This window comes from Callorhinus ursinus, unplaced genomic scaffold (assembly GCF_003265705.2).
Source record: "Callorhinus ursinus isolate GAN/ISIS: 27379988/994484 unplaced genomic scaffold, GSC_fseal_2.0 scaffold1, whole genome shotgun sequence".
NCBI classification, from domain to species: Eukaryota; Metazoa; Chordata; class Mammalia; order Carnivora; family Otariidae; genus Callorhinus; species Callorhinus ursinus.
In genome coordinates, this window is record NW_027397063.1 from 137,195,174 (window position 1) to 137,223,171 (window position 27,998).

The 27,998-nt window shown below is 49.5% G+C and overlaps 1 protein-coding gene across 1 annotated transcript; it reads left to right on the top strand.

Annotated features, from left to right (window-relative positions):
- Positions 1-4,779: 4,779 nt before the first annotated feature.
- POMGNT2 (protein O-linked mannose N-acetylglucosaminyltransferase 2 (beta 1,4-)) lies at positions 4,780-26,562 on the top strand. The gene is made up of 2 exons (XM_025870682.2): positions 4,780-5,020; positions 24,226-26,562. Exon 2 carries the CDS (start codon positions 24,331-24,333, stop codon positions 26,071-26,073), a length of 1,743 nt encoding a protein of 580 aa, XP_025726467.1. The 5' UTR covers positions 4,780-5,020; positions 24,226-24,330; the 3' UTR covers positions 26,074-26,562.
- The last annotated feature ends 1,436 nt before the right edge of the window (positions 26,563-27,998 follow it).

Consider the following 27,998-nt stretch of genomic DNA (forward strand, 5'->3'; position numbering starts at 1 on the left):
GGCCCCTGCCAAAGCCCATTCTGCCTCCTGTCTTTGTCTGTCTGGCTCTGTCTGTGGAAGCTTTCTCTTAACCTCAACTTGTTTTTAAACTAGATTGATTTAAAAGGAAGACTAAGGTTTGCCTTAAGTTGAAAGAAAGAAAGAAAGAAAGAAAGAAAGAAAGAAAGAAAGAAAGAAAGAAAGAAAGAAAGAAAGAAAGAAAGAGGAAGATGGCAGAGTAGCTGGATCCTGAGCTCACCTTGTCCCATAAACACACCAATATAACAGCCTCATCAGTGCAACTAACCCAGAAAACAACCTGAACACTGACAGAATAGACCTTCCACAGTTAATCATAGAGAGGAGGTCACATCAAGAAGGGTAGGAGAGGCAGAGCCGCAATTGGAAACCAAAACCCCAGGAGACTAACGGGGGGGGGGGGCACCACAAGCACGGAGAAACAGGAGGATCAGACCCCAATACTAGGCATTCCAGGCACAGGGTGGGGGTTGGGGGGGCACTGGGAAGATGAGTCCGCCTAACATTGGGCTTGGAGAAACAGTGAGGCTTAACTTCAGGAGCTTTTAAAATCAGAAGGACTTAATTCTGGGTACTTTAAACGTCAGTGGGTTTAACTCTGGGAAAGCTGAGGGCCATAGGAAACAGTCCCTGCCTTTAAGGAGCCACCATAATAAAAGACCTAAATGTGAGACCTGTAATCATAAAACTCCTAAAAGAAAACAGAGGCAGTAATCTTTCAGACAATGCCCTTTGCAAGATATTTATGGATATGTCTCCTCAGACAAGGGAAACAAAAACAAAAATAAACTATAGGGACTACAACAAAATGAAAAGCTTTTTTACAGCAAAGGAAACTCAACAAAATAAAAAGGCAAACTATTGAATGGGAGAAGATATTTGCAAATGACATATCAGATAAGAGATTAATATCCAAAATATATAAAGAATTATACAACTCAATACCAAAAAATCCAATTAAAAGTGGGGAGAGGACATAAAAAAGGATGAAATTTTGCCATTTGCTACAACATGGATGGAGCCAGAAAGTATAATGTTGTTTTTTAAAGATTTATTTATTTGTTTTGGGGGGGTGGGGCAGAGGGAGAGGGAGAAGGAGAAAGAAACTTTAGCAGACTCCTCACTGAGCATGAAGCCTGATGCAGGGCTTGATTTCATGACCCTGAGATCAGGACCTGAGGCTGAAACCAAGAATCAGTCACTTAACCAACTGTGCCACCCAGGCGCCCCTTGCTGAGATTTTCTATATCCTTGCTGCTTTCTGTCTAGTTTTTCCGTCAATTGTTGAGAGAGGGATGTGGAAGTCTCCACCTATCATTGCAGATTTGTCTATTTCTACGTTTACTTCTATCAGTATTTGACTCATTTACTTTAAGGCTCTGTTATTAGGTACATTCACATTTAGAATTATTGTGTCTTGTTGGCGAATTTATCCTTTTGTCATTACATAATATCCTTTTTTATCCTTAGTAATTTCCCTTGTTTTTGATTCTACTTTATCTGAAATTAATATAGCCATTCCAGCCTTTTATTATTATCACAAACCACACTGTTTAGCCTTTGCACTCATCCACAATTATGGGAATTTCTTGGTTAAAAGTCTGCTTGTTTTTAAAAAAGATTTTATTTATCTTTTTATTTTAGAGAGAGAGAGAGAGCATGAGAGAGCAAGTGGTGGGGGTGAGGGGTGAGGGTGGCGGGGGGGAGACCAAAGGGAGAGGTAGAGGGAGGGGGAAAGGACCTTAAGCTGAGTGTGGAGCCTCACACAGTGTTTGACCTTAAGACCCTGAGATCATGACCTGAGCCAAAACCAAGAGTCATACACTTAACTGAGCCACCCAGGCACCCCAAAAGTCTGCATGTTTTTAAAGGCTTTTGACTGTATTGTCAAATTGTCCTGCATAAACTTACTAAGTTTTACTGCCTCAACACTGGGCATTATCATTTAAAATAATTACAAATGAAAGGCAAGGTTTGACCAGTTTGATAGAAATGTTTCATAATCTATAAAACACTGATGAAAGAAATTGAAGATGACACAAAGAAATGGAAAAACATTCCATGTTCATGGATTAGAAGAACAAATGTTGTTAAAACATCTATGCTACCCAAAGCAGTCTACACATTTAATGCAATCCCTATCAAAATACAACCAGCATTTTTCAGAGCTGGAACAAACAACCCTAAAATTTATATGGAGCCAGGAAAGACCCTGAATAGCCAAAGAAATGTTGAAAAAGAAAACCAAAGCTGGAGGCATCACAATTCCAGACTTCAAGCTGTATTACAAAGCTGTAATCATTGAGACAGTATGGTACTAGCACAAAAACAGACACATAGATCAAGGGAGCAAAATAGAAAACCCAGAAACAAATCCTCAACTATATGGCCAACTAATCTTCAACTAAGCAGGAAAGACTACCCAATGGAAAAAAGACAGTCTTTTCAACAAATGGTGTTGGGAAAACTGGACAGCAACATGCAAAAGAATGAAACTGGACCACTTTCTTACACCATGCACAAAAATAAATTCAAAATGGATGAAAGACCTAAATGTCAGACAGGAAGCCATCAAAATCCTAGAGGAGAACACAAGCAGTAACCTTTTTGACATCAGCCATAGCAATTTCTTTCTAGATATGTCTCCTGAGGCAAGGGAAACAAAGGCAAAAATAAACTATTGGGATTTTATAAAAATAAAAAGCTTCTGCATAGCAAAAGAAACAAGAAAACTAAAAGGCAACCTATAGAATGGGAGAAGTTAGTTGTAAATGACATATCTGATAAAGGGTTAGTATCCAAAATATGTAAAGAAGTTATAAAACTCAACACCCAAAAACCAAATAATCCAGTTAAGAAAATGGACACAAGACATGACTAGACATTTTTCTTAGGGAGACATACAGATGGCTAAAAGGCACATGAAAAGATGCTCAACATCACTCATCATCAGGGAAATAAAAATCAACACTACGATGAGATATCGCCTAACACTAGTCAGAATGGCTAAAATTAACAACACAGAAAACAACAGGTGTTGGCAAGGATGAGGAGAAAGGGGAACCCTCTTACACTGTTGGTGGGAATGCAAACTGGTGCAGCCACTCTGGAAAACAGTGTGGAGTTTCCTCAAAAAGTTAAAAATGGAACTACCCTAGGATCCAGCAAATGCACCACTAGGTATTTACCCAAAGGATAAAAAAATACTGATTCGAAGGGATGCATACACACCAATGTTTATTTATAGCAACATTATCAACAATAGCCAAATTATGGAAAGAGCTCAAATGTCCATCAACTGATGAATGGATAAAAAACATGTGAGGGGTGCCTGGGTGGCTCAGATGGTTAAGCGTCTGCTTTCGGCTCAGGTCATGATCCCAGGGTCCTGGGATCGAGTCCCGCATCGGGCTCCCTGCTCCTTGGGAGCTTGCTTCTCCCTCTGCCTCTCTCTCTCTCTCTCTCTGTCTCTCATGAATAAATAAATAAAATCTTAAAAAAAACAAAACAAAACAAAAAAAACCATGTGAGATATATATATATGTGTGTGTGTGTGTGTGTGTGTATATACACACACACACACACACACACTGGAATGTTTCTCAGCCATAACAAAGAATGAAATCTTGCCATCTGCAGTGATGTGGATGGAACTAGAAAGTATTACACTAAGCGAAATAAGTCAGTCAAAGAAACACAAATACCAAATTTTTTCACTCATATGTGGAATTTAAGGGAAAAAACAGATGAACATGGAGGAAAAAAGAGAGGCAAACCAAGAAACAGACTCTTAACTGTAAAGAATAAACTGAGGGGTACTGGAGGGGTGTGGGTGGGGAGATGGGTTAAATAGGTGATGGGTATCAAGGAGGACACTTGTGATGAGCACTGGGTATTGTATGTAAGTGATGAATCACTAAATTCTACACCTGAAACTAATATTACACTGTATGTTAATTAACTGGAATTTAAATAAAAATTTGGAGAAAGAAAAAAAGAAATGTCTCATAACTCAAGGAGGGTGCTGGTAGTCATGGTTGGTGCATATATTTAAATAAGTTAAATTCTCATCTATCCTAGTAAAAAGCCAAGAGGTCTAAAATTCATAAATCAAGAAATAGGGGCATATGTATATTTTGAGACTGGGCAGTAAATTCCAGATGTAGCAGCCATAAGAGTTGGGAATGTTTGCCCTTTTAAGAGGGTCCAAATGGGATGGGATGGGATGGGGAACTAGATAGGGCTTTTGTATTTATTTGTATCTGTAGTAATAGATATTTTTAAAAACATGTGATGTATGAATTACTTTGATTTTATAAATGACATCTGATTGTTGATTTGACTTGAATTTATATTTATTATCAGGACTCCCATAATTGTAAAAATCTAACACCAAGTAAAACTGTCCCTCTCGATGATGGACTCTGAAAAACAAACTGAGGTTTCTGGAGGGGAGGAGGGTCGGGGGATGGGTTAGCCTGGTGATGGGTATTGAGGAGGGCACATTCTGCATGGAGCACTGGGTGTTATGAACAAACAATGAATCATGGAACAGTACACCAAAACAAATTATGTAATATATGGTGATTAACATAACAATAAAAATTAAAAAAAAACTGTCCCTCTCTCGGGAAGAAACTACAACTTCCAGGATTCCGCGGGTTGAAGGGGGTGGGCTGTTCTCGGAGGCAAACTACAATTCCCAGAATCCCGCTAGCCAAGGGGGTGGTTCTGGCCTAGGGTTGGGGCAGTTGAGTCCGCGAGCGTGCGCTCGTGGAAAGGCTACCGCTCCGGGCTCGCCAGCCGGGCAGGCGCACGGCGGGCACCCGCGAGCCCGGCGGCGGCGGACGACGGCGCCGCGGCATCTGCCCTCCATGCCTGGACCTCCCGGTCTTGTAGCGGGCGCGGGAGGCGGCAGCGGCGGCTGTTTTGGCCAAAGCCGGCTCCGCGGAGGGCCCATCTGGACGCTCCAGCCCCGCGGAGCCCGGCCTGCGGGCTGCAGGTGAGACGCGCGCGTTCGGGGCTGGCGAGGACTCCGCGACACCGCTGGGCGTGGAGTTGAGGGATCGGCCCCGGACCTCCCCCAGGAGGGAGCAACGGGAGCGCCGGGCCCTGGGGTGAAGAGGAGCCCAGGGAAGTTTGCAGAACCAAGAAGCGACCGGTGATGCGGACTGACGGAGGCGCGGGATGGGGGCGGCGGTGAGGAGAGGTGGGCCCTCAGGGTCCCGGTGCCGCGGAGCCCGGGCGGCGCGCCCCAGGCGCCCCCGTTGAATCCCTTAGCTCTTGGCTGGCACTGGCAGCGGGTCCTCACGCCCTTTTGCTTGGGAGACGATTAGCACGTTTGGCGGGGAGCCAGCGAGGTGAGCGGAGGGGCCTGGGCCTCCCGAGCTCCTTTGCAAGGCAGTACCTGGGCAGGCCTGCAGCTGATCCCTGGGCTCTTTGGGGCTCGATAGGATATCTACTGTGTGCGCGGTGGTAAGAGCCTGCCACGACGTGCTTGACAGTGCCAGGATAGCCTCTGCAGGGACCCACTGGACTCCTGACCCCTTCCATGTGTGTAGACCCCGTCTCCTGGTCACTGATGAGAATCCTCTGCTAAGATCTAGGGTTCTCAGGCCAGAGCCCTGCACCTGGTGGCGGGCGGCTAGGGTCTGCTTCCTTTATAACGAAACAACTCTCAGAGCCTACTCTTGGGGGAAGCAAGGCCCAGCACAGGAAAGGTTATGGGGTGAGCTTTGATAGGACTTAATGGCCAGGAGCACAGACAGAACAGAGTTCATTCATCAAATGTTACTGTTACATGTGCTGGGCATTCAAATCCCGGCTCTCGTTTACTAGCTGTGTGCCCTTGAGCTAGTCACTTAGCCTCTCTGAGCCTCTGTTTCTTCCTCTGCCAACTGGGGATAAAAGTACCTTCATCACAGGCTTGCTGTGAAAATTACATGAGATAATGCTGTGCAAGTCCTCAGTCCGTTGTTGGTACACAGTGGATGTGCAGCAGATGTTAGCACTTGGGGTTGCTAAGATAGAAAATGTTAGAGGTGAGATTGGAACCCAGGCCCATCTCTGTACTGGAACTAGCTGCTCTCTCAGGCTCTCACGGATCTTGGAGATCTTCCAGTTCATCCTTTCACATCACAGATGAGGAATCCGAGTCCCAGTTAGTGACAGAGCCAGAAAAGAATACAGGTCCCGTTTTCCCCAGGGATGGCCAGCACATCTGTTCCTGAGCCTTGGGCCCCAGGAGGGGGAGGAGCAGTAGAGAGTGGAGATCCTCAGCAAAGGGGAGGTTGGGGTGCTGGTGACTGAGTTCCCCCAGAACGGCACTGTGGCCACATGAGCATCCTGGTGGCCTTGATTTGTCAGTGACAGAGCAGCTGCAACAGTTCTCCAGCTGTCCTTCTGGTTGGTAAGTTCTTGCTCTGAGCCAGGCTTTAGAGAATATTGAGCAATAAACAAAGGCTTCTGGTGAATACGGAGCTAACTGGAAAATTAAATTACCAAATGTTCCATTCCCCAAGGGTGTGCGGCACTCTCAGTTTGGTTGTCAGTGGATACTCTCCCCCAGGACCTGCCTAACGCCTGACAGGTTTTTTTTAATTGGATAAAATAATGAACGTGAAAGGCGTAGCCCACAGATGTCAGCATAGGCTTTGGAGTTGGACTTGGGTTTGAATCCCAGCCGCACCACTTCATAGCTGTGTGACATTGGGCAATTCACTTAACAACTCTGAGCATACTTCTTCAAATGTGGGATGAAATTGATAGCACCTATTTTAGATTGTAGGAGGGAATGAATGAGGTTGTTCATCTAAAGCATTTAGCACTTTTTCTGGTATAGAGTAAGGGCCACTGAATGGGCGGTAGAGCATTATTATGATAATAATAATACTATAAGAATAATCGTCAGGCATTGTTTTGCCTGTGAAGTAGGTATAATTGTGTTAGTTTTTCAGACCAGGAAATGGAGGCTTGCAGCGGTTAAGAATTAGCCCAGGCAGACACAGAAGGACAGATACTAGACTCATAGAAGCAGAGGGTGGAATGGTGGTTGCCAGGGATTGGGATGAGGGGGAGCGGGGAGGCATTAGTCAAAGGGTATAAAGTTTCAGGTATACAAGATGACTAGGTCCCAGAGACTTAGTGCCTGTCGTTAACATGACTGTACTATATACTTTAAAATTTATTAAGATGGTAGATCTTATGTTAAATATTTTTATCACAAAAAATAAGAGGGCGGGAGGAAACTTTTGGAGGTGATGAATAGGTTTATGGCATAGATTATGGTGATAGTTTCACAGGTGTATACCTGTCTCTGAACATCAAGTTTTACACTTAATTATGTGCAACTTTTTGTCTGTCAAAAAAAAAAAAAAAGAATTGGTCTAGGGTCATGCAACTGCTAAGTGACAGGACAGAAGCTCATTTCTGGCATTTCAGCTCCAAAACCACTTCTATTTACTTCTACGGCCGGGGGGGGGGGCGGGGGGGGGGGGGGGGGGGGGGGGGGGCGGACAGCCTCCAGCATTGCAGCAGGGGGTCTTCAAAGCGGGACCTTACAGTCTGGCTGCTTGTGCTTCCTCTCCATGCCTGAGGCTGGATGATGCTGGAGGCAGCATCCATTGGGTGAGCCTGGGGGATGAGGTGTTAGGAAGAGGCAGCCCTCTGGCCCCTCGACCACAGGGCCAGGGAAGGGTGCCATCCCCATGAGGCCTAGAGAGCTTGATTATGAGAAGAAGTGAGCTTGTTTAGGGGCTGGGAAGAGTTCTTGTCTGGGCCTGATCTCTGCCTTTGGGAGGAGGGCCACCGGGGAGCCATGAGTGTGAGGAGAAGGCACTCTGGACTGAGAACACCTGCTGTTTTAATCTTGGCTGCCCTTGAGAGCTCAGGCAGCCCCTCTCGACCTCTTTTATAAAGTAGAGAGTTGGAGCAGATCATTTCTAAGGGCTCTTTTAGCTCTAAAAATAGATGGTTTTGTCATTTTAAATTGGTGTGTTAACCCTCCCAGCACAGCAGCAGGGCAGGGGGGATAATTATCACCCCCCTGTGCTACCCAGACTTTCCTTGGGGCAAGAGAATGGTCACAGCTCCCTTGAGCGGCCTGCCGCCACTGGGTGTCTCTGCCTGGCCCGGTGGGGAGTAATTACACAAGGGAAGCCATGCGTTGCTAAGTTACAGGGGAGGACCTGTGGGTCTGCGTTTCCGCAGCCATCCGAACCTGCTCTGCCCTTGAGTGATAAAAACTCCTTGCTCTGATGTCTGCCCTTCTTCTCTGTCACTGACTGTGCTGCCGAGTCTGAAGCACCGTGAATAAGACCCCCGGAGTCAGACATGGGTTTGTATCCTGGGGCCTCCGCTTGAGCTGTAAGGCCTAGAGCAAGCTTCTTAATCTCACTAAACTGTGGGTTTTTTCATATTAAAAGAAAACGGAGCTAATCCTAGTACCTACATTGGAGGGCTTTTGTGCGGCTTACGGGGAAAAGGGGCGGGGAAAGGGGCTTAGTTAGGATGGTGCCTGGCACACAGCAGGTGCTCAATAAAGTAAGCTGGTGGTGGTGTTAACCTCCACCCCCTGCCCAGAGGCCAGCATCCTCTTTGCCTGAGCTAGCCAGGACAGCGATTGATTCTTCCATTTTTGTCCGGCTTCCCCTGGCCTCACTGCTGCCTACACAGGGCCCGGCCTCTTCTCAGAGAATCAGACCTTTCACTCTGCCACTGGTAGACTACCGTTGGTACGGTCTTAATGCCAAGAGCCTTCCAGGCTGGACACTGGGTACTCGGCCACAAGCCAAGCATCAGGGAGAGGCTAGAGCCTCTGGTCTGCCGAATCGCCACTATTACCACTATTATTGCCATTATCAGGAAGGCCCTGTGTCAGGTTGTTTTCAAAAGAAAGGGAAAACATGAAATAAACAAGAGATTTAAAAAAAAAAAAAGGCTACAAAAAGCCCTTTAGAAACTGAGGCAGGTAGAAGGGTGCTGCCAGTTTGCCCCCTAAAACTGCTTCACTCAGCAGTCATTAAATAAGTTCCATGTCATGCCTGTCCATGTCTCACCCAAGCCTATTTTTAAGAGAATGAAGGAAGGAATCTTAAGAACCTTCGTCATGAATGACTCAAGGGCACAGCTTTCCACCATGGGCCAGGTATCCAGGCCTCAGCAGATGTTTTCAGGAGGGGTTTCCTTTGGGGATCTAGTCAGAGCTTGCCTCTTTGCTGGAAGGTGGGAGCTCAGGGCAAGTACCCTGTCCGTGTGTCGCAGCCTCAAAGCCGTGTTCGATGTGAGCATGCGCATCCTCCCCTGCCTTCTCTGGCTCCTTAACTCTGCTGGAGGGCCCGCTGCACCAGACCAGGCTTCGTCTGGGGCAAAGTGACTGACAGGTAATTTGAGACATGGGTGGTCTGGTCTTGTCTTATAGACCTTCGTGCCAGGGAGTAGGTGTGCTGAAAACAGCGTGATCCAAGCTGTTGATGCCGAACCTTCAAAGTCCAATAGGGACTGCCTTTTCCATGTAACAAATTTATTCCCAAAGAACACAGGTTTATAATCAGCCTCCGGCCCCACAAGCGGAGAAGTTGCCACTGGGGTCATTTCTGTTGAGGAGTAGAATCAAGGTTTGGGTCAGCCTTTGGTTTGTCTCCTTTCCCCCCAGCCAGGATGGCTCTTCATCTGCCTCCGTGACAGGACTTCACTGGAGGAAGCAGTGGGGCCTCTGCCCTCCCTTTTCCGGCAGCCTTGTGCCTTGTGTGGAAAAGGTGTATCCCCTCAGTCAGCCGACAGGACTTAGGAGAATCTGGGGCAGAAGAACAACCTGTCTCTTCTTCTAGGAAGATAAGTTGAAAGAGAAATTTGCTAAAGTTGGGTTACTGTCTAAATTCTGCAAAGTAAAAAAAAATGAGATGTGCCCATTTTGCGTGGGCAATGGATTTTGGTTTTGCGTGGTCTTGATTATATGTCTGGAGGTCAGAGTGGGTTTATATTTGATAGTTGGCAGTCATCTGGGGATCAGTTTCAAGTGCAGGCCATACCCTCAGTAGTGTGTTGGGACAGGAGGTATACCACGGGGTGTCTGGCTGGTGATCCCGAGGTGACGGAGAAACCTCATTGTGTCCACTTAGGGCAGGAGTGAGAGGGGTCGTGGGCAGAGGCAGTTTTTCCAAGTTTTGTTTCCTCTGCTTTCTAAAGGAAAAACAAGCAAACAAGGCCCGAGGTTGTTGGGTCCCCTGTGAAGCCCGTGTCCTTCAGGAGTTGCAACATCCAACATCGTTCTCACCCACCAGCATCCACTCCCTTCTCCCCTCCTGCAAGGCCCTCCTCCCTGCCGCAGAAACCCATGGCTCTCAGCTCCCCAGCAGTGCTACCTCTGCTCCTCGTCACTGGTCCAGGACGGGGTTGGGTGGGAATTAACCGTATCAGGTGAACTTTCTGCCTGTCACTAGATACAAATCAGGGAAGCGTGTTGCTCCATTTGAGGCTGATGGCCATGTCCTGACCATGAGGGGAGGCTGCCTAAGGGGAGAAGCAGCACCCCCAGGGAGGCAGAACAGAGAAGGCGAGTGCTCTCGGATGGAGTCCTTTAGCTACCGACTCCACCAGCCCTGGAGGGGGGTGGGGGGGTTGCGGCCTCTGAGCGAGGTGGGATCCGTGGGCCCGAGGTTGGACTTGCTCTTCCCTGATTGGAGTCCTTTGAATGCCTGGAGTGTTTCCTTTTCTTCTTCACCCCTTGTTCCACTTTAATTAAAACCAGATCTTCTGTGTCTTGATGGTTTTGAGCAGTCTTCAGAGTCAGAGAACACTGGGTTGATATCTAGACTTCACACTTGCATGTCCTTGGGCAAGTCCTTGAACCTCATTGACCTCGGGTTCCTCACAGGAGAATTGGGAATAATGGTGCTTCATGGGGTTGAGGTGAGCACCAAATGGGATGCCCTACGTAGAGGCCGTGGGAACCCCTGAAGGCAAGGCAGGCTTGGAGCCGGGGCCAGGCTGGAGGCCTCCGTTAGGACATCTGTCCTATCCTTGCCCCAGCAGGAAAAGGGTTTATCTGACTCTTCTTGTTCTCTGCGTGGAACAGCCCATGTCAGACACCCTCTGTCCTCTCCAGATCCCATCCCATTGGAGGCTCTTCCCAGAGGGAGTGGTGGTTTCCTTGGCTTCTCACTGAGCACCGGACCTTCATGCCCACCCACAGATCCTAGAGAGACAGGAAGGTTTTCGGTGCGGGGGGGGGGGGCACTGGGAGGAGACAAAAGATACTGTCCTGGGTGGCCTCTGCCTCGAGGGCCACCACCTCTCCCTTGTCCAAGGAGTCTTATGACAAGCCCTCATCTTTGAGAGGCAGCCCAGGTGGAAATGTGTGGGGTCAACTCCTGGCCTGTGGACATGTGGCCCAGCCTCTGAGAGTCTTTCTGGAGAGGAACAATGGGGACAAGGTGAAGCATCCGTGCTGAGTGCTGGTGAGGAAAGAGTACGTGGGGTCGTGCATGCATGTGAGCGACCCAGCACAGCACGGGGACAGAGCAGGAACTCAGTACGCATGTGGTGCTTTCTACATCTACCTGCAGACAAGGGTGGAGGCCACCCCACTGCTCAGAAGCTGCGTCATCCAGAGAGAGAGGATTAGAGACAGCAGATGAAGGATGGGCAAATTCCAGCTCTGTTTTTGAGCTCTTGAGGTCTCAGGAGAGTAAGTACACAGGAGGATGGACTGCCTAGGAGTGGGAGGGAACTCCCCATCACTGAGAGTAAGGTACCTCTGGGATTCTGGCCCCTCCGCCTGTTTCAGCAGAGCCAGGTGACAGGGAGGGGTATGGAGGCCTTCAGTCTGGACGAGTCCTCATTCCTCGATTGCTGTCATTCCGAAGAGGCTCTTGGTGCATGGAGTGGCACTGAACAGTGGGTCAGACCTCAGGACTGGACACAGCTGTCCTGCCAGCCAGGTGGGCCGCAGTCCTGCAGAAGTCAGAAGCTTGGCTGAGTGTCTCTTCTGGTCTCCCAGGCCAAGGATGGCGACCTGACTTCTCCCTCACCGCCCCCATCTCCCTACCACTGCCCGGCTGTCACCGAGACTGGTGGCCTCTCCAGGAGCACTGAAAATTGGCCTGGAGAAAGGGGACATCATGGGGTCCATTGTCCAGTAAGCAACTTGGCCCAATTATTCTTCACCATTTTGAACTTCCTCCTAGAGTTTATTATCCAGAAACATTTGGAACGGTGACGGAGAAAGGGCTCTTTTATCTTCTTTAGTGCTAGGGGTCTGATTAAATGAGCTCTTTGCCTCCAGCCGTATCTTCTGAAAATTCTTCTGAGCATTTTGCCTGATCCTTGAGTTCTACTGGCTTATGCAGCTGCTGCTGCAGTGCATTTGGGGGGCCCGGGGAAGGGGGAGTACGGGAGGCAGACTGAAAGGACTTTATAATAACCACCGGTTGCCCAACTACCTGTTGGCTTTTTCCTACTGCACTTTGGCTACTTCACGGCAGGTGAAAATGCAAGGTGGCTTTTCATCTGTCTCCACAGTGGCAAAATACAGAAATAACTATGTTAGTTAGTGTTCTCCCAGAAGTAGATCCTGAGACAAAGGTTCAAGTAGAAGTAGATGATTTTGAACTCCATCCCAATAAACATGAATAAGGGAATGAAGAACTGAAACAAGGAAGGGAAAGGAGGGGGAATGCATCAGGCCAGTGACCACTGCGGGCAACACCTCATCCGTTAGGGAACTCTGGAGTGTAGAATATGCCTCAGAACTCTCCGACCTGGGGAAGATGGGAGTGGGGTATTCGTTTGTTCATTCATTCATTCATTCATTCACTCACTTATATTTCAAATTCCAGTATAGTGAACATGCAGTGTTATATTAGTGATTCAACCCTTCCATGGGAGGGGGGTAATTATGCACCTGTTCCCATCAGATGTTGGTGCAGGCTGCCTGGCTTGTACATGGTACAGTTAGAAACCCAGGCAATCCCTCCTCTGGGCCCCATGCTTTAATCACCACACGATTTCTAGTGGAATGTTCTGCCCACCCCCAGCAAACCTCTCTTGCCATTTTCCCCCTCGGAAGGCAACTTGAGAGCCTGAAGGGCCCTGTGCGCCAGTCTGTATTTGTCCTGTCTTCTGTCAACATCCTTCTGGCTGGCCTGGGGAGGGGGTGGTAACTTAGCATCTAACTAGAAACAGTGCTTCCCCCGCCCCCCGCCCCCAGGCTCAAAGGCTGGCCCCTGCCTGGTTGCCTAGTTGCCCCACAATGCCCCAGCCCCATGTCTCCTGGTTCCCATAGGCTTGGCCTCAGGGCCCCGAGCTTAGGGCTTGCCTGGGATTGTCCACTGCACACGCAGTCCCTCAGGTCCAGAGGAGGGGCCCAGCCTCCTTCCTTCTGTGGCCCCACCCCACACCCTCACCTACCTGCTGCCAAGCTCGCATTCCCCCACAGGGAGGCCTGGGAGAGGGGCAGATGACAGAATGCTCACCGAGAGGTGCCCACTCAGGTTAGAGGTTGGTCTTTCCTCCCTTTTCCTCATTTCCCTGCAGGTCTTGCTCTCTGACGTCCCCTGGGTGTGTCTGTCCTCGCTTTAGCTGCTGCTGGAAGCATTCCTGTCTGTCATGGGGGCAGAACACACAGCAGCTCCTGCCCTGCCTGTCTGCCTCTCATCTCTCCAGGGAGGGCTGTTTATCTTATATTGTCTAAATATTATTACTCAGCCACTCTCTCGAATTCTGTCATTTGTAAATAGGGATTTATTTGATTCTTTATTGTTAACTTTTTGACTTTTTATTATGGAAAACGTTAAACAGACCCAAAAAAGGATCATAGAAAGGCCCCCATCACCATCTTTGACAGTGATCTATTTGCTACTGTCTTGTTCCATCTGTCTCCATACTTTTTTTGCTGAAGTATCTTTATTTTATTTTATTACTTTATTTATTCATTTATTTTAAAATAGGCTCCGTGCCTAACATAACGTGGGGCTTGAACCCACAATCCTGAGATCAGGAGTCACATGCTATACTGACTGCATCAGCCAGGAGCCCCTTTGCTGGAGTATTTTAGAACAAACCACGTACATGTCATTTTACCTAAAACCACTTATGTTCTCTTCTTTCTTAAGTTTTTTTTTTCATTTTTTTAAAAGATTTGATTTATTTATTTGACAGAGAGACACAGAGAGGGAACACAGGCAGGGGGAGTGGGAGAGGGAGAAGCAGGCTTCCCTCGAAGCAGGGAGCTTGATGTGGGGCTCGATCCCAGGACCCTGGGATCATGACCTGAGCTGAAGGCAGACGCTTAACGACTGAGCCACCCAGGCGCCCTAAGTTTTTTTTAAAGATTTTATTTATTTGAGGGGCGCCTGGGTGGCTCAGTTGGTTAAGCAACTGCCTTCGGCTCAGGTCATGGTTCTGGAGTCCCGGGATCGAGTCCCACATCGGGCTCCCTGCTCAGCAGGGAGTCTGCTTCTCCCTCTGACCCTCCCCCCTCTCATGTTCTCTCTCTCTCATTCCCTCTCTCAAATAAAGAAATAAAATCTTTAAAAAAAAAGATTTTATTTATTTGAGAGAGAGCCTGAGAGAGTACAAGCAGGGTTGGGGGGGAGAAGCAGAGGGAGAGGGAGAAGCAAACTCCCCACTAAGCAGGGAGCCCCACATGGGGCTCGATCCCAGGACCCTGAGATCATGACCTGAACCGAAGGCAGACACTTAACCAACTGAGCCACCCAGGCGCCACTTACCTAATTTTTTATGACTTTTTATTTTGAAATAATTTTAGACTTATAGAAAAGTCACCAAAAATGCTCACTCAGCTTCCCCTGATGTTAAATCTTACATAACCACAGTGCAATGATCAAAACCAGGAAATTAACACAGAACCATTACCTAAACCACAGAACTTCCTCAGATTCTGCCAATTGTGCACTAATGTCCATTGCCTGGCCCAAGATCCCACGTGATGTTCAGTTGTTGTGTCTCCTTAGACTCCTTCCATCTGGGCCAGTTTCTCAGTCGTTCCTGGTCTTCTGTGACCTTAACTCTTGAAGAGTCCTGGTCAGGTATTTTGTAGAATGTCCTTCAATTTGGGTTTAATGTTTTCCCTACTGACTTACCTATACACCAGATTCAGAGCTAACAGTGGAGCTAGACCACGTTTCCTCATACGGACATACAAATTGAGGTTGTTTTTTGGGTAAGAAGATGACAGGAATGAGGTGCCCTTCTCAGTGTCAGCAATAATGGAAATAGAAGGTTATCTAATTTTTTAAACAGATTTTATTTATTTGAGAGCAAGGGGTATCAAGGGGCACATGGTGTCAGGAAATTATTACCAGTGATGTTAACGTCGATTTGTTGATTCAGGGGCTGTCTGCCAGGCTTCTGTATTGTAAAGTTTCTTCCTTCCTTTCTTTCTTTTCTTTTTCTTTTGTACCATAAAGTTCCTATTTTTGCCTTTGTAATAGTATCTCACAGGGAGATTGTTCAAGATGATGCAAATATCCTATTTCTCATCATACCTCCACCCACTAATTTTAGCATCTAGCTGTGGATCTTGCCTGAGACCATTATTACTGATGTTTGCCAAATGGTGATTTTCTGTTTCCATCATTGCTTCTACATTTATTAATTGGAGTTCTACTGTAAGAAAGATATGTTCCTTCTTGCTTATTTATTCATACCAATATTGCATGCTTATGCATGGGCTGTGTATACTTATTCTATGGGTTATAATCCATTACTGTTGCTTTTTAATTTTGTTACATTGCCCCAGGTTTAGCCACCAGGAGCTCCTTCAGGTTAGCTCCTGCGCCGCCTTGTTATGTCCTCGTCATTTTTTGAGAACTTCCTGACATTCTGGTAGTACAAGATGTTCCAAACTCACCTTGTACTTTCCCTGCCCGAGCCGTGGAAACTGATTTTTCCACAGAGCCCTGGTTCCTTAGTAGGGGATGATATTAGGAACCAAGACCTGAGTGCCAGCTGTGCTGTCCCTGCTCCCAGGCCCTCCTGTGGGTCAGAACTAGGAGCTGTATGTATGTGGGTGCACCCCCCCACTCCCCCCACCCCCACAGCTGTTCCTCCTTCTCAGATTCCTCCTGTCTTGCGGGCCTGAGTCCTTCTTCAGTTCCCTGGCCCAGGTTCAGCTGAGGCCCCAGGGTAGCCTCCCCAGCTCCCCAGTGAGACACCCTGCCCTTCTGGCCTCTCCTGACCTTAAGGATGAATGAACTCTCCCTCCCTCCCCCTGGCTTCTTTCTGTGTCTTTTTTTCCCTCCTCTCACCTCCTAGAGAGATGTCAGAACCCGCAGCTATGGTCATGTCACGCTGAGGACGCAGGTGCTCTCTTCTGAGCAGCCTTGTGCTGTCCGTACCACAGTGGTGGTAAAGATAGTTGGTGCCCTTGGCAGAACCACGGGACACTGGTCAGAACTGGTCAAGTGTCAGCAGTTTACCGTGATTCAACCTGATAGCAAAGTAGTTCTTCGCCGGTGGGGCTGGGTGGAGAATTTCATGGGGTGAGGTGTGGGGGGCACATGTTTTTGAAAAAGTATATGCAGCAATATGATTTTATGTACGCAGATATAGATAAAAAATGCCAGCTTCAGAAGATAAAAGTTGATGAAATCTTTCAGTCTTGGGGGTGGATCCTGTAAGAAGAGAATCTCTTACGAATGAAGAATGCTTGGGGAAGGGGGTACTGGACTTTACATGTCAGTATGGAGCACGAAAGAGTTTCTCTTTTTTTATCAGTGGGCCCTTGGGTTTGAAAAGACAGGGAAACACTGACGTTTAAGCACATTTCTTGGCTGTAGGGTTCTGGGCTTGCAAAGCCCTTCCCCTGGAGATTAACAGGGCTGCCTGGAGCACTGACAAAACCAAGCCAAGAAGGCAGCCGCCTGCGTCTCCTCTTGTTCTGGGGCTGGACCAGAAGGTCTCTGCTCTTGTTCCGCAAAAGCCTTGAAGACCTGCATGAAGGACATGGGGTTCCTGGGCTCTCAGGAGAGCTGTGACTTTATCTTCTTCCCTACAGACCAAGAAGGCCCAATGGGACTGAGCAAGTGGGAGTTCTGTTAAAGGACCGGCTTTTAGTTCACATGGGAATATATTTCAAATAAGTCATCTGCAGACTTCGGGACTTGAATTGCCGTAAGGAACATGATCCTTGTACCCCTTCATGCAGAGCTCCCTCCCCTCTAGGCACCCCATTCTAACTCCCGCATGAGTGGAGAGACACTGAAGCTGGGAGCTTATCGTTGGGTTTTCTACCTCTGTTCTCCCCTATCTCCAGGCTACTCTGCTCAAAGACCTTCAGGAGCTCCCCATTGCCTAGAGGGTAGAGTTCAGATTTCTTGACCTATCATCAAGCTCGTTGACATTCTGTCCTTAGCTAATTTTTCTAAGTCTCTTCTCTGCTTTTCCTCTGTGTCAACCATCTACCTAACCAGACTGGGCTGTGTGGTCTCCTCCGTCTTTGGATGCCCCCCCCGCCCCCACACCGCCTTTCTTTCTACCCTGGAGATGACATTTCTGGTTCCTCTGAAAGCTCCAAGGAATGGCCAAACCAGAAGGACTCATTTCTTCCTCAGAGGAAGCCTGCAGGGCTCACCGGAGCCCCACCTACCACCTGTTATGACACTCAAGTTACCTTAGTCCACATTCCCTACCACATGGGACCTGTGTGGAAAGTTGTAGCTCCACTTGGGCCCACAATGAATATGCTTGTTTTCTAATTGCTAATACCAGAGTTTCACGGAGGGCTTTGTTTACCCGAGTTAGAAGGGTCATGGGGAAACTGATGCCGAATAGGTCCACTAGGTTAGAACACAGCTCAGAAGCAGAAGGCAGAGGCCAGACTCCCGTGCATCTGCTTCCTGCACAACAACCTATGAAGAGGTTCTCCTCAGTTAAATTTTTCTTGGCTTGGAGAAACCAAAACCCCAGCCGAAGCTGGCTTCGATGATCCGGAAAGTTCACAGCAGGAAGTCCAGGTATAGGGCTCCAAGATGTCAGTAGGGTCCTTTGTATCTCTCCTCCATCCCGCCATCCTTGGCATCCTGGCTTCGTTCTCCCACTGGGCAGCAGATGGCAGGCAGGTCCTTCTTTCCTCCCTGGTGGGTGCAAATATGGGCTGTGACTCCTTCCCCTTTGCTCTGCTTGGTTCTACTCTGGTAGCATCCTCCAATGGGCCAGTAACTGGCTCCAGAAGCTCACTGTCCGCTGGTCAGCTCTCTGGAGGTGGGAGGTAGATCCTGGCTTTGTTTGCGCCTCGTGGGTTCCTGGGGGAAGGGCTGGCTCTCTGGCCAGACCCGGGATTTTATTAAGCAGGGGGAGGGGGCGGGGACCCTGGGTGGAAACAGTGTCTGCCCTGGTACGTATTAATACATTCGACTTGGCAGCCCAAGGAGCAGAGCAGGTGACTGACTCCAGCCCAAGGTGCCAACAGGTGACGGCATGGCTCGTCTCGGTCTCCATTTTTGGGAGGAATCCTCTGCTTAGATTTAAAATCCTTTGTTTCAAATGACTGTAATGAAAAGTGACAGTTCCCACCTGAGCGCCGGTCAGCTTTTGCTTCAAGTCACACGAAGGCAGCCAAGTGTGTCCAGAAGGTTTCAAAACGCCAGACTTCATCGTGCATCCCTGTGGCCCTTTGTTAACCATCTGATGCCCCGATTTTTTTCCTTTGCCCCTCTGCTAGACACATTAGTTTGAACCTACTTGTGTGAAATTGCTGTTTTTGTACATCAGAAGCAGTAGGCTATCAGTATTCATGAGGTACAACTAATACATGATCTGACCTTCACCACCACCCTGGGAGGTGGGGGCTGCACCCTCACCTTTGCTGTTGGGGAAGCTGACTTCAGAAAGGCCACACAGTAAAGTCATGGAACTGGGGTTTGAACCCAAGTCTTCTGGCTTCTTATCCTTAAACTTCCCTAGACAGAACACATCCTCTTCTGGGAGCCATCGACCACCAGTAATGTAGTGGGAACTTAGAGCCAGGTTGGTTTAGGGTGTGGTGTGAGAACTACTGGTGATCAGGTGTCTCCAAAAGAGCTAACCAGTCCGTCAGACTTACTGGAGTAAGATGGAGTTGGTGCCCTAAGACCAAGGCGTGCGGACTGCCTTTCTCCCTGCTCTGCGGAGGGTTAGCAGAAGGTGTGGCAAGGGGAGAACTCCACAGGAGTTTCTTTGGGCAGAGGAGGCTGCAGGGGAGGGAATGGGTCTGCCCTCCCTAGTAGAGCTGTGCCCAAGGGGGTCCAGAGGGGCTCATCCACATCACACCTGGCCTGGCCCTAGAGGGAGGTGGCGGGATGAAGAAGTGGAGAGGCTGGGCTGTGCGAAGAGCCATCTTCGGTTCACCAGACCCTGAACTCAGAAGCTGCCCGGCCAGGCCTGCCCCTGCCCTGCTGCTCTCCCCAGCCTTCAGGAGGCAGCACTCACCCACACATTAGGACACCTCCATTTTTAATCCTGGCCATGTCACAGACTTGCTGGGTGATTTGGGGCAAATTCTTCACCTCTCTAAAATGAGGACGACTTGCTTCGTGATTGTTAAGCCTGACTAATAGTGAAATTCCCTGCCAAGAACAAAGAAGCCCATTTTTTAAATAAGTTTTATGGCACTTTATGAGTTTCCTAGGGTTGCTGCAACAGATTTAACCCTGGACACGGTGGCTTAAAATGCCAGAAATCTATGCTTGCACAGTTCTGGAGGCCAGAAGTCTAAAATGAAGACATTGACAGGGCCATGCTCCCTCTGAAAACTCTAGGAGAAAAATCCTTTCTTACGTCTTAGTGTTTGGTGGTTCCTGGTAATTCTGAGTGGTCTTTGGTTTATAGCTACATCATTCAAGTCTCTTGTCTTTGTCTTCACGTGGCCACCTTTTCTGTTCCTCTCTGTCCTTTTCTGCCTCTTATAGGGACACTTTCATTAGATTTAGGGCCCAACCTAATCCATTACAATCTCATCTCAAGATCCTTAACTAATTATATGCATAAAGACCCTCTTTCCAAATAATATCACATTCTGAGGTTCTGGGTAGACATGAATTTGGGGGGGACATTATTCGACCCACTATAGTACCCCTAAATATAAGAAATTGAAGGTGCTTGGTTTTGTTTGGAGGTAAATGGAGGCCCAAGACCCTGGCCTCATGTCCCTGTGGCCTGCCACCAGCCTTGGCAGCCCCCAAAGATCAGGTCTGCAAACCACTAGGTACCCCAGGTTCCAGGAAGCCCGAGTTCACCATATCCCATGGTGATGAGACTTTGGAGTTATAATTTTGAATGATGCTGGAATGAGTTAAGGAAGACTTTAGGGGCTATTGGGACTCATGGCCTGGTTCTTTGGTTAAGAGCCTCTTCTTGGTTTTTCTCAAACGTGGCTGTACCCCAGAATCACCTGGGAGCTTGGTAAAAAAGCAGATACCAATGAGACTTTGGGTTCTGGTCAAAATGGAGTGGACACGTGTATCCCTATCCATGCACCATGCACTAATACAGCTAACAACACAGGACGTTGGGTATAAAACATGAGAAGACTGAAAGGTGGAGAGAAGAATGTGGAACAACACAGTGGTGAGTTCCTTGGGTTTTCTTTTTGCCTCCTATGTATCCTAGACTGGGTGCTAAAAAAGCCAACCCAGAAATGTCAGTGAGCATAGACCAGAAAAAGCCCCAGGGAAAGCACGCTCTCTCTCATCAAAGGACTGGAAGAAGAGCAGTCTTGCAAAACCTTTTTGACCATTAACACCCTATTCTTATAAAACAACAGGGAAAACTGCTTCTCCCTTCCCTTCCAGTTTTAGTAAAGGCTCAGTGGACAGCTTAGACATCCATCCTTGCTTTGTGGTAACCAACCAGGTACCTCCCACCTTCAGCACCTCACCCCCATCCCCCCACCATGGGGCTGGATGAGAAGCCTGGACTTTTACTACCACCCAGAGGTAAAAAGATGTCCCCTCCTGTCTTACCACCATGGTCCCCTTGAGGTGTCAGTGGAGCCTAGACTTCGACCCCCACCCAGTGATGATGAGGCACCCCTGTTGAGGCCAACTGAGGAGCCTAGATTTCACCCCTACTCAGCGGTTGTGCCGCGTCTCTCACTCTCCCTGCCAGAGTGCTGTTGGTGGAGGCCGAGCAAGGAAGTGTGGATTTCCTCCCACCCAACGATAAAGAGTCGGTGCTCTCCCTTCCCCCACCAGCATGGTTCTTGCAAAGACCTGCTAAAACGGAAGACTTAATATAAGCTCCAGGATAAGTCTCAGCAAAGAAAGAAAAGATATAAAGAACTAAATGGAGATTTGAGAACTGAAGAATGTAGTAACCAAAAAAAAAAAAAAAAAATCAGTGGTGGCCCCAGTAGAAGAATGGATCTGGCAGAAGAAAGAATCGGTGAACATGGAAACAGACAGTAGAAATTATCCAATTTGAACAGCAGAGAGAAAGTAGACTGGGAAACAAATTGAACAGAGCCTCAGACACCTATAGGACAATACTTTTTTAAAATTTAGCATTCGTGGACCTGGAGGCTGAAAAAGTATTTAGAGAAACAATGGCTGAAAATTTCCCAAATTTGGTGAGAGGTATAAATCTACAGATTCAAGAGTGAATGAAACCCTCACAGGGTAAACACAGAGAAACCCACACCAGGACACCTGATGACCAGGCTTCTGAAAAGTAGACAAAGAAACAACTCTTCAGAGCCACATGAGAGAAGGGACGTACTACGGCCAAGGGAATGGCGCTTCGCATACAGCAGATTCCTCATCAGAAACATGGCGGCCGGAAGGAGGCTGCCCTGCCTAAGCGTTAGCGTGCCGAGAGAGAGCGAGCACTGTCACCCCAAAGATCTGTCCCAGTGAAAATATCCTGTAGGAAAGAAGGTGAAATCAAGACATTTTCTTTGCCTGAAGGAAAACCAGGAGAATTTGTTCTCAGCAAACTTCCCTAAAATGATGACCAAAGGAAGTTCTCTGGAGAAATAACAGAAGAAAACCTGGAACATCAGGGATGAAGAAAGAACAGGAAGAGTAAAAATATGGGTAAATATAATAGACTCTCCTTTCCCTCTTGAGGAGATTGCACCTGACAGTTGAAACAAAAATTATAATGCTGTCTGACGTGGATTTTAATGCATGTAGAGGAAATATTGAAGATAATTATAAGGGAGGAGGGTAAAAGAACCCAGATGGAGACAAGGTCTCTGTACTTACTCCAGAGTAGACTGTGCTAAGTTGCATATACATTGTATGGTGCCTAAAGCAAACACTAGAAAATCTGCACCAAGAAATACACTCAAAAACACTATAGAGAAATAAAAATGGAATTCAGATAATCTGCAAGAAGACGGGAAAATGAAACAGAGGAACAAAAGATGCAGATGCCTGAGCCATACTCCAGACCTACTACTGAATCAGAACCTCCAGGATTAGTGCCTGTGAATATACGGTTTTAGCAAGTGCCTCTGGGGATTTCAAGAACCAGCCAGGTTTGAGAATCTGTGGTCTAGACCAGTTTTTATTTTTATTTATTTATTTATTTTAGAGCTAGTGAGCATGTGGGGGGGGGGCTGCTGGGAGGGGCAGAAGGAGAGGGAGAATCTTAAGCAGGCTCCATGCTCACCTTGCAGCCCGATGTGGGGTTTGATCTCACGACCTGTCATGACCTGAGCTGAAATCAGGAGTCAGATGCTTAACTGACTAAGCCACCCAGGTGCCCCTAGACCTTTTTTTTAAACAGCAAATTGCCAACCCTGTTAGGTTGTAAAATTAAGATGAACATGCCCCTTTTTAGAACAAACTTAAAATATTGGACTAGAAAAAGAAACACTGGAGTACATTATAGCTGGTCAGGGTAATTCTTCGTGAAATTTTGGTGGGAAAATATAACGTGTGTTTGTATGAATGTGTGCATGCTCAACCCTTAGATGAGGGTAGCTGGAAGAGATGGTGACCCCAGGAATCGCCTTCAGCTAGTGCTGGAGAGGAATCGGAAGGCAAATGGCCCGGCGTCTTCAGGGTAGTGACCTGCTCATTAATGTGCCCTGTATTGGCTTCACTCCTCCTTCCTCTTAATTCCCCACTCTCCTACAGGGATTTCTTTGGATAATTTCTCAAACTATTTTGGCTCAAACCTTTGTCTCTGATTCTGCTTCTGAGGGAATCTAGCTTAAGCCACTGTCTCTTTCTGGGCAGGATTGCGCTTTGATTTTTATGATTGCAGGGAGAGAGAAGTTACAAGACCCCAAGAGTCCAAAGCTAGCCTTGAGGGAATAAAGGGGCGGCTCCAGTCCCTCCCCAGTGCAGTGCTGGCCAGGCACCAGGGGTTACCCGGGCTGCCTCTATGAGGGCGAAGGGTGAGACCCTTCAAATCTGAGCAGTCCTGGGCTTCAGAGCAAGGATTTTACCCTTCCTGCTAGTGCAGGAAAATGGAGCACACGCCCACAGCCCAGCCAGGTGACATGTCAGTGGTGACATCCAGATACAGTTCTTTTACTGGATCAGGGAGGGGGTGAATATCCACCCATCCTTTCATGGGAATCTCAAAAACCAGCAGGCGTGATTTCCAAACAGGAGCTTTAAGCAAGAGCAGACGACCCCCCCCCAATACCCCACAGGCACATGTGCCATGTGTCCAAAGAAAGGGACACTGGGGTCCTGGTGTATGGCCTGGTCTCTGTGCCCACATAAGGAAGAGTCCTTACCTTGCAGTACTAGGAATGCCAGGCCCCTGGAGGGGATTTTCCCTGTGGCCTCTCATCACAGATCCTCCGTGGGTTAGCTTTTGCTGTAGCGGCGCTTCATACCAAACAGCCACAGGGTTTCAGTGACATACGATAAGGAGCACTCACGAGCCCAGATGTCTGTGTGGGGGTCACTCCCAATCGAGGGTTCAGCTGGGCTAGACTGGGCTTGGCAGGAGCAGCTCCGCTCCACACACCTCTGGCTCCTCCTGGGACCGGGAAGTTAGGCTGCACACATTCTCCTCGTGGCACTGTCCTAGGTACGAAGAAGGCAAAGGTCGCACAAGACGCAAGCTCTTTTCCAAGCCTCTGCTCCTTTTCCCTGCTAACATTTCACCGGCCAAAGCAAGTGATGTGGCCACGCCCACAGTCAAGGTGCAGGGATGTATGCCACCCCGATGGGAGCAGTGGGGAAGGGAGGGCGCAAATACGCGCAGACGGAGCCAACGCCTTTCCCTTTTCCTTCTCTCCTGCAGGCTCCTGCCGGCGCGCGGGGTGCCCGCCGGGATGGGTAGAGCCCGCCGGGCCTGTGGCACTGCCCAGGGGCTGTGCTCTCACTAGGGCCCCACGGCGGCGTTAGGATGCACCTGTCGGCGGTGGTCAACGCGCTCCTGGTGTCGGTGCTGGCGGCCGTCCTGTGGAAGCACGTGCGGCTGCGCGAGCATGCGGCGTCTCTGGAGGCTGAGGTGGCGGGCAGTCGCCAGGCCCCGGAGCCCGCCCCCGCGCCGCGGATCGACTACCCGAAGGCCCTGCAGATCCTGATGGAGGGGGGCACGCATATGGTGTGCACGGGCCGCACGCACACCGACCGCGTCTGCCGCTTTAAGTGGCTCTGCTACTCCAACGAGGCCGAGGAATTCATCTTCTTCCACGGCAACGCCTCGGTCATGCTGCCCAACCTGGGCTCCCGGCGCTTCCAGCCGGCCCTGCTCGACCTGTCCACCGTGGAGGACCACAACACCCAGTACTTCAACTTCGTGGAGCTGCCGGCCGCCGCCCTGCGCTTCATGCCCAAGCCCGTGTTCGTGCCCGACGTGGCGCTCCTCGCCAACCGCTTCAACCCCGACAACCTGATGCACGTCTTCCACGATGACCTGCTGCCTCTCTTCTACACCCTGCGGCAGTTCCCTGGGCTGGCGCACGAGGCCCGGCTCTTCTTCATGGAGGGCTGGAGCGAGGGCGCCCACTTTGACCTGTACAAGCTGCTCAGTCCCAAGCAGCCGCTCCTGCGGGCGCAGCTGAAGACGCTGGGCCGCCTGCTGTGCTTCTCCCATGCTTTCGTGGGCCTCTCCAAGATCACCACCTGGTACCAGTACGGCTTCGTCCAGCCCCAGGGCCCCAAGGCTAACATCCTCGTCTCAGGCAACGAGATCCGGCAGTTTGCCCGGTTCATGATGGAAAAGCTGAACGTGAGCCACGCGGGGACTCCTGCCAGCGAAGAGTACATTTTGGTCTTCAGCCGCACCCAGAACAGACTCATCCTGAATGAGGCACAGCTGCTGCTGGCGCTGGCCCAGGAGTTCCAGATGAAGACAGTGACCGTGTCCCTGGAGGACCACGCCTTTGCCGATGTCGTGCGGCTGGTCAGCAATGCCTCCATGCTGGTCAGCATGCATGGGGCCCAGCTGGTCACTGCCCTCTTCCTGCCCCGCGGGGCCACCGTGGTCGAGCTCTTCCCGTATGCTGTCAATCCGGACCACTACACCCCTTATAAGACTCTGGCCACGCTGCCTGGCATGGACCTCCAGTATGTAGCCTGGCGCAACATGATGCCAGAGAACACGGTCACGCATCCTGAGCGGCCCTGGGACCAGGGGGGCATCACTCACCTAGACCGGGCTGAGCAGGCCCGTATCCTACAGAGCCGTGAGGTCCCGCGGCATCTGTGTTGCCGGAACCCTGAGTGGCTCTTCCGGATCTACCAGGACACCAAGGTGGACATCCCATCCCTCATCCAAACCATACGGCGAGTGGTAAAGGGCCGGCCAGGGCCACGGAAGCAGAAGTGGACCGTCGGCCTCTACCCAGGCAAGGTTCGGGAGGCGCGGTGCCAGGCGTCTGTGCAGGGCGCCTCTGAGGCCCGCCTCACTGTCTCCTGGCAGATCCCCTGGAACCTCAAGTACCTGAAGGTGAGGGAGGTGAAGTACGAGGTGTGGCTCCAGGAGCAGGGGGAGAACACCTACGTGCCTTACATCCTGGCCCTGCAGAACCATACTTTCACTGAGAACATCAAGCCTTTCACTACCTACTTGGTGTGGGTCCGCTGCATCTTCAACAAGATCCTCCTGGGACCCTTTGCAGATGTGCTGGTGTGCAACACGTAGTGAGCGTGCCATGGCCAGGCCTCAGGGGGGTGTGGGGGTTGGCTCCTCCAGCTCAGCATCCCTGGGTCCACTAGCACCCTGGGGTGGCTTCTGGGAATTATTTATTTATTGAGCAGGCCTGCCCCACCCAGGCTTGTGCCTCCGTGTCTTACTGCATCTGGAGTGTGGAGTTCCCAGCATTCTTTGCACTGGTACAATGAGACCCTCCTAGCCCCCTTCTCCCGTCCTGAGCATCCATACCCAGGAGAAGGTCCTTAGTGGGAGGAGGAAGTGGAGGAGGAAGAAGGAAAGTAAAAACCTAAGGAGCCTCTGGCTGAGTGATCGTGCTGTTCCCTATGAATCTTTCTGGTTGATAACCAGATGTCTGGAAACTGTGAGTATATCATGTGGTCGCTTGGGTGGGTGGTTCATCAGCTTCCATCATCATGAAATTCACCTGTAGCACAGTGAAGGTGTGTTTGGAAAATTCATTAAATGATTGTAAACATCTTGGTCAAGTCTTTTTTTTTTTTTAAGATTTTATTTATTTATTTGACAGCGAGAGAGAGCACGAGCAGGGGGGGTGGGAGAGGGAGAAGCAGGCTCCCCACTGACCAGGGAGCCCAAGTGGGGCTGCCTGACCTGGGGCTCGATCCCAGGACCACGGGATCATGACCTGAGCCTGAGCCAAAGGCAGACCACTTAACTGACTGAGCCACCCAGGCGCCCCTTGGTCAAGTCTTTTTATTAGGTAGGTGGAAGTGGGGCTGGTAGTCAGTACCCACGTGATCTTTCATCCCAGCTGTCAGCCGAGGAGATGTGGCAATGGGCAAGCGGCGAGGACCACGAAGTGAGGCAGGCTGGTTGGATTGCATCTTGCAACTTGCCCTTTGAATATCACATTGCCACCTAAGCGGGGTCCAAGTCTGGAAGCCTAGGGCCAGGGCTGCGGTGAGGAAGAGCAGTGTCCACCAGGGGGTGCTCTTAGGCTAAAGAGGCCATCAGGCACCCAAGACCACAACAGATCACACTTAGCCTCGGGTTCCCTTAGAAGGACATAGGGGCAGGGCATTCAGCAGGACAGTGTCGAGCACTTTCTTCTGCAGGAGGAGTCCTCACACCATCCCAGGGCCCATTCTCGCCCTGTTCTGGGAGTCGCTGCTCAAGGATGACAAGGTAAGACCCCTGTCCGTAGTTGGGGCCACCGGCTTAGAAGCCCCATAGGAACCCTTGTCTTTCAGTGGGGCCCAGGGCCCCTCCAGGACATTGCACTCAGCGGAGCCTACAGCTCTGGTACCCAACCAGACATTAAGTTCACGCGTAGCCCTTCGCACAGCTCATCCAAGGTTAGTTGTCCTGTCAGTTTTGCTGAATGGCACCCCTGACATTCTGCCGTTGTCTGGCTTCCATGGAAACAGAGCTAGATCAGATTTGCCCTTGGAGAAGGGACCCTGCTCCAAGTCTGACTCCTGGGAAGGAGAGCAGGAAAGGGGGTCCAGGAGGGAGAGCCTCAGGCTGTAGCTCCAAGTGGTCTGTTAGATGAGTAGCTGGTCCTCCCTGGCTAAGGGCAGCTGGGGGAGAATGACTTCGGTGCCTGTCGGTGGTGGATTCAGAGCAGGAGATCTGAGTGGCACGTTTTCATGATCACCGGGTACCTCTATGACCTTCCTTTTACCCAGAACATCTTTGTCCCTAACTGTATCCTCCATCGGCCAACTTCTCGGACTACCACATTGATGCACACATAAAGATTCAGTTGAGCTGAAAGTCTCCGACTCTGAGGGGCGAGGGTAAAACTACTTGGAAACCACTTGGTGGTTTCTGCTAAGGCTGAACACATAGCTACCCTGTCTCAGCAATTCCACTGCTAAATATAGACCCAAGAGAAAGGAGTACTAATGGTATCAAAAAGACATGTATAAAATACAGCTCTAGATGGCCAGAAA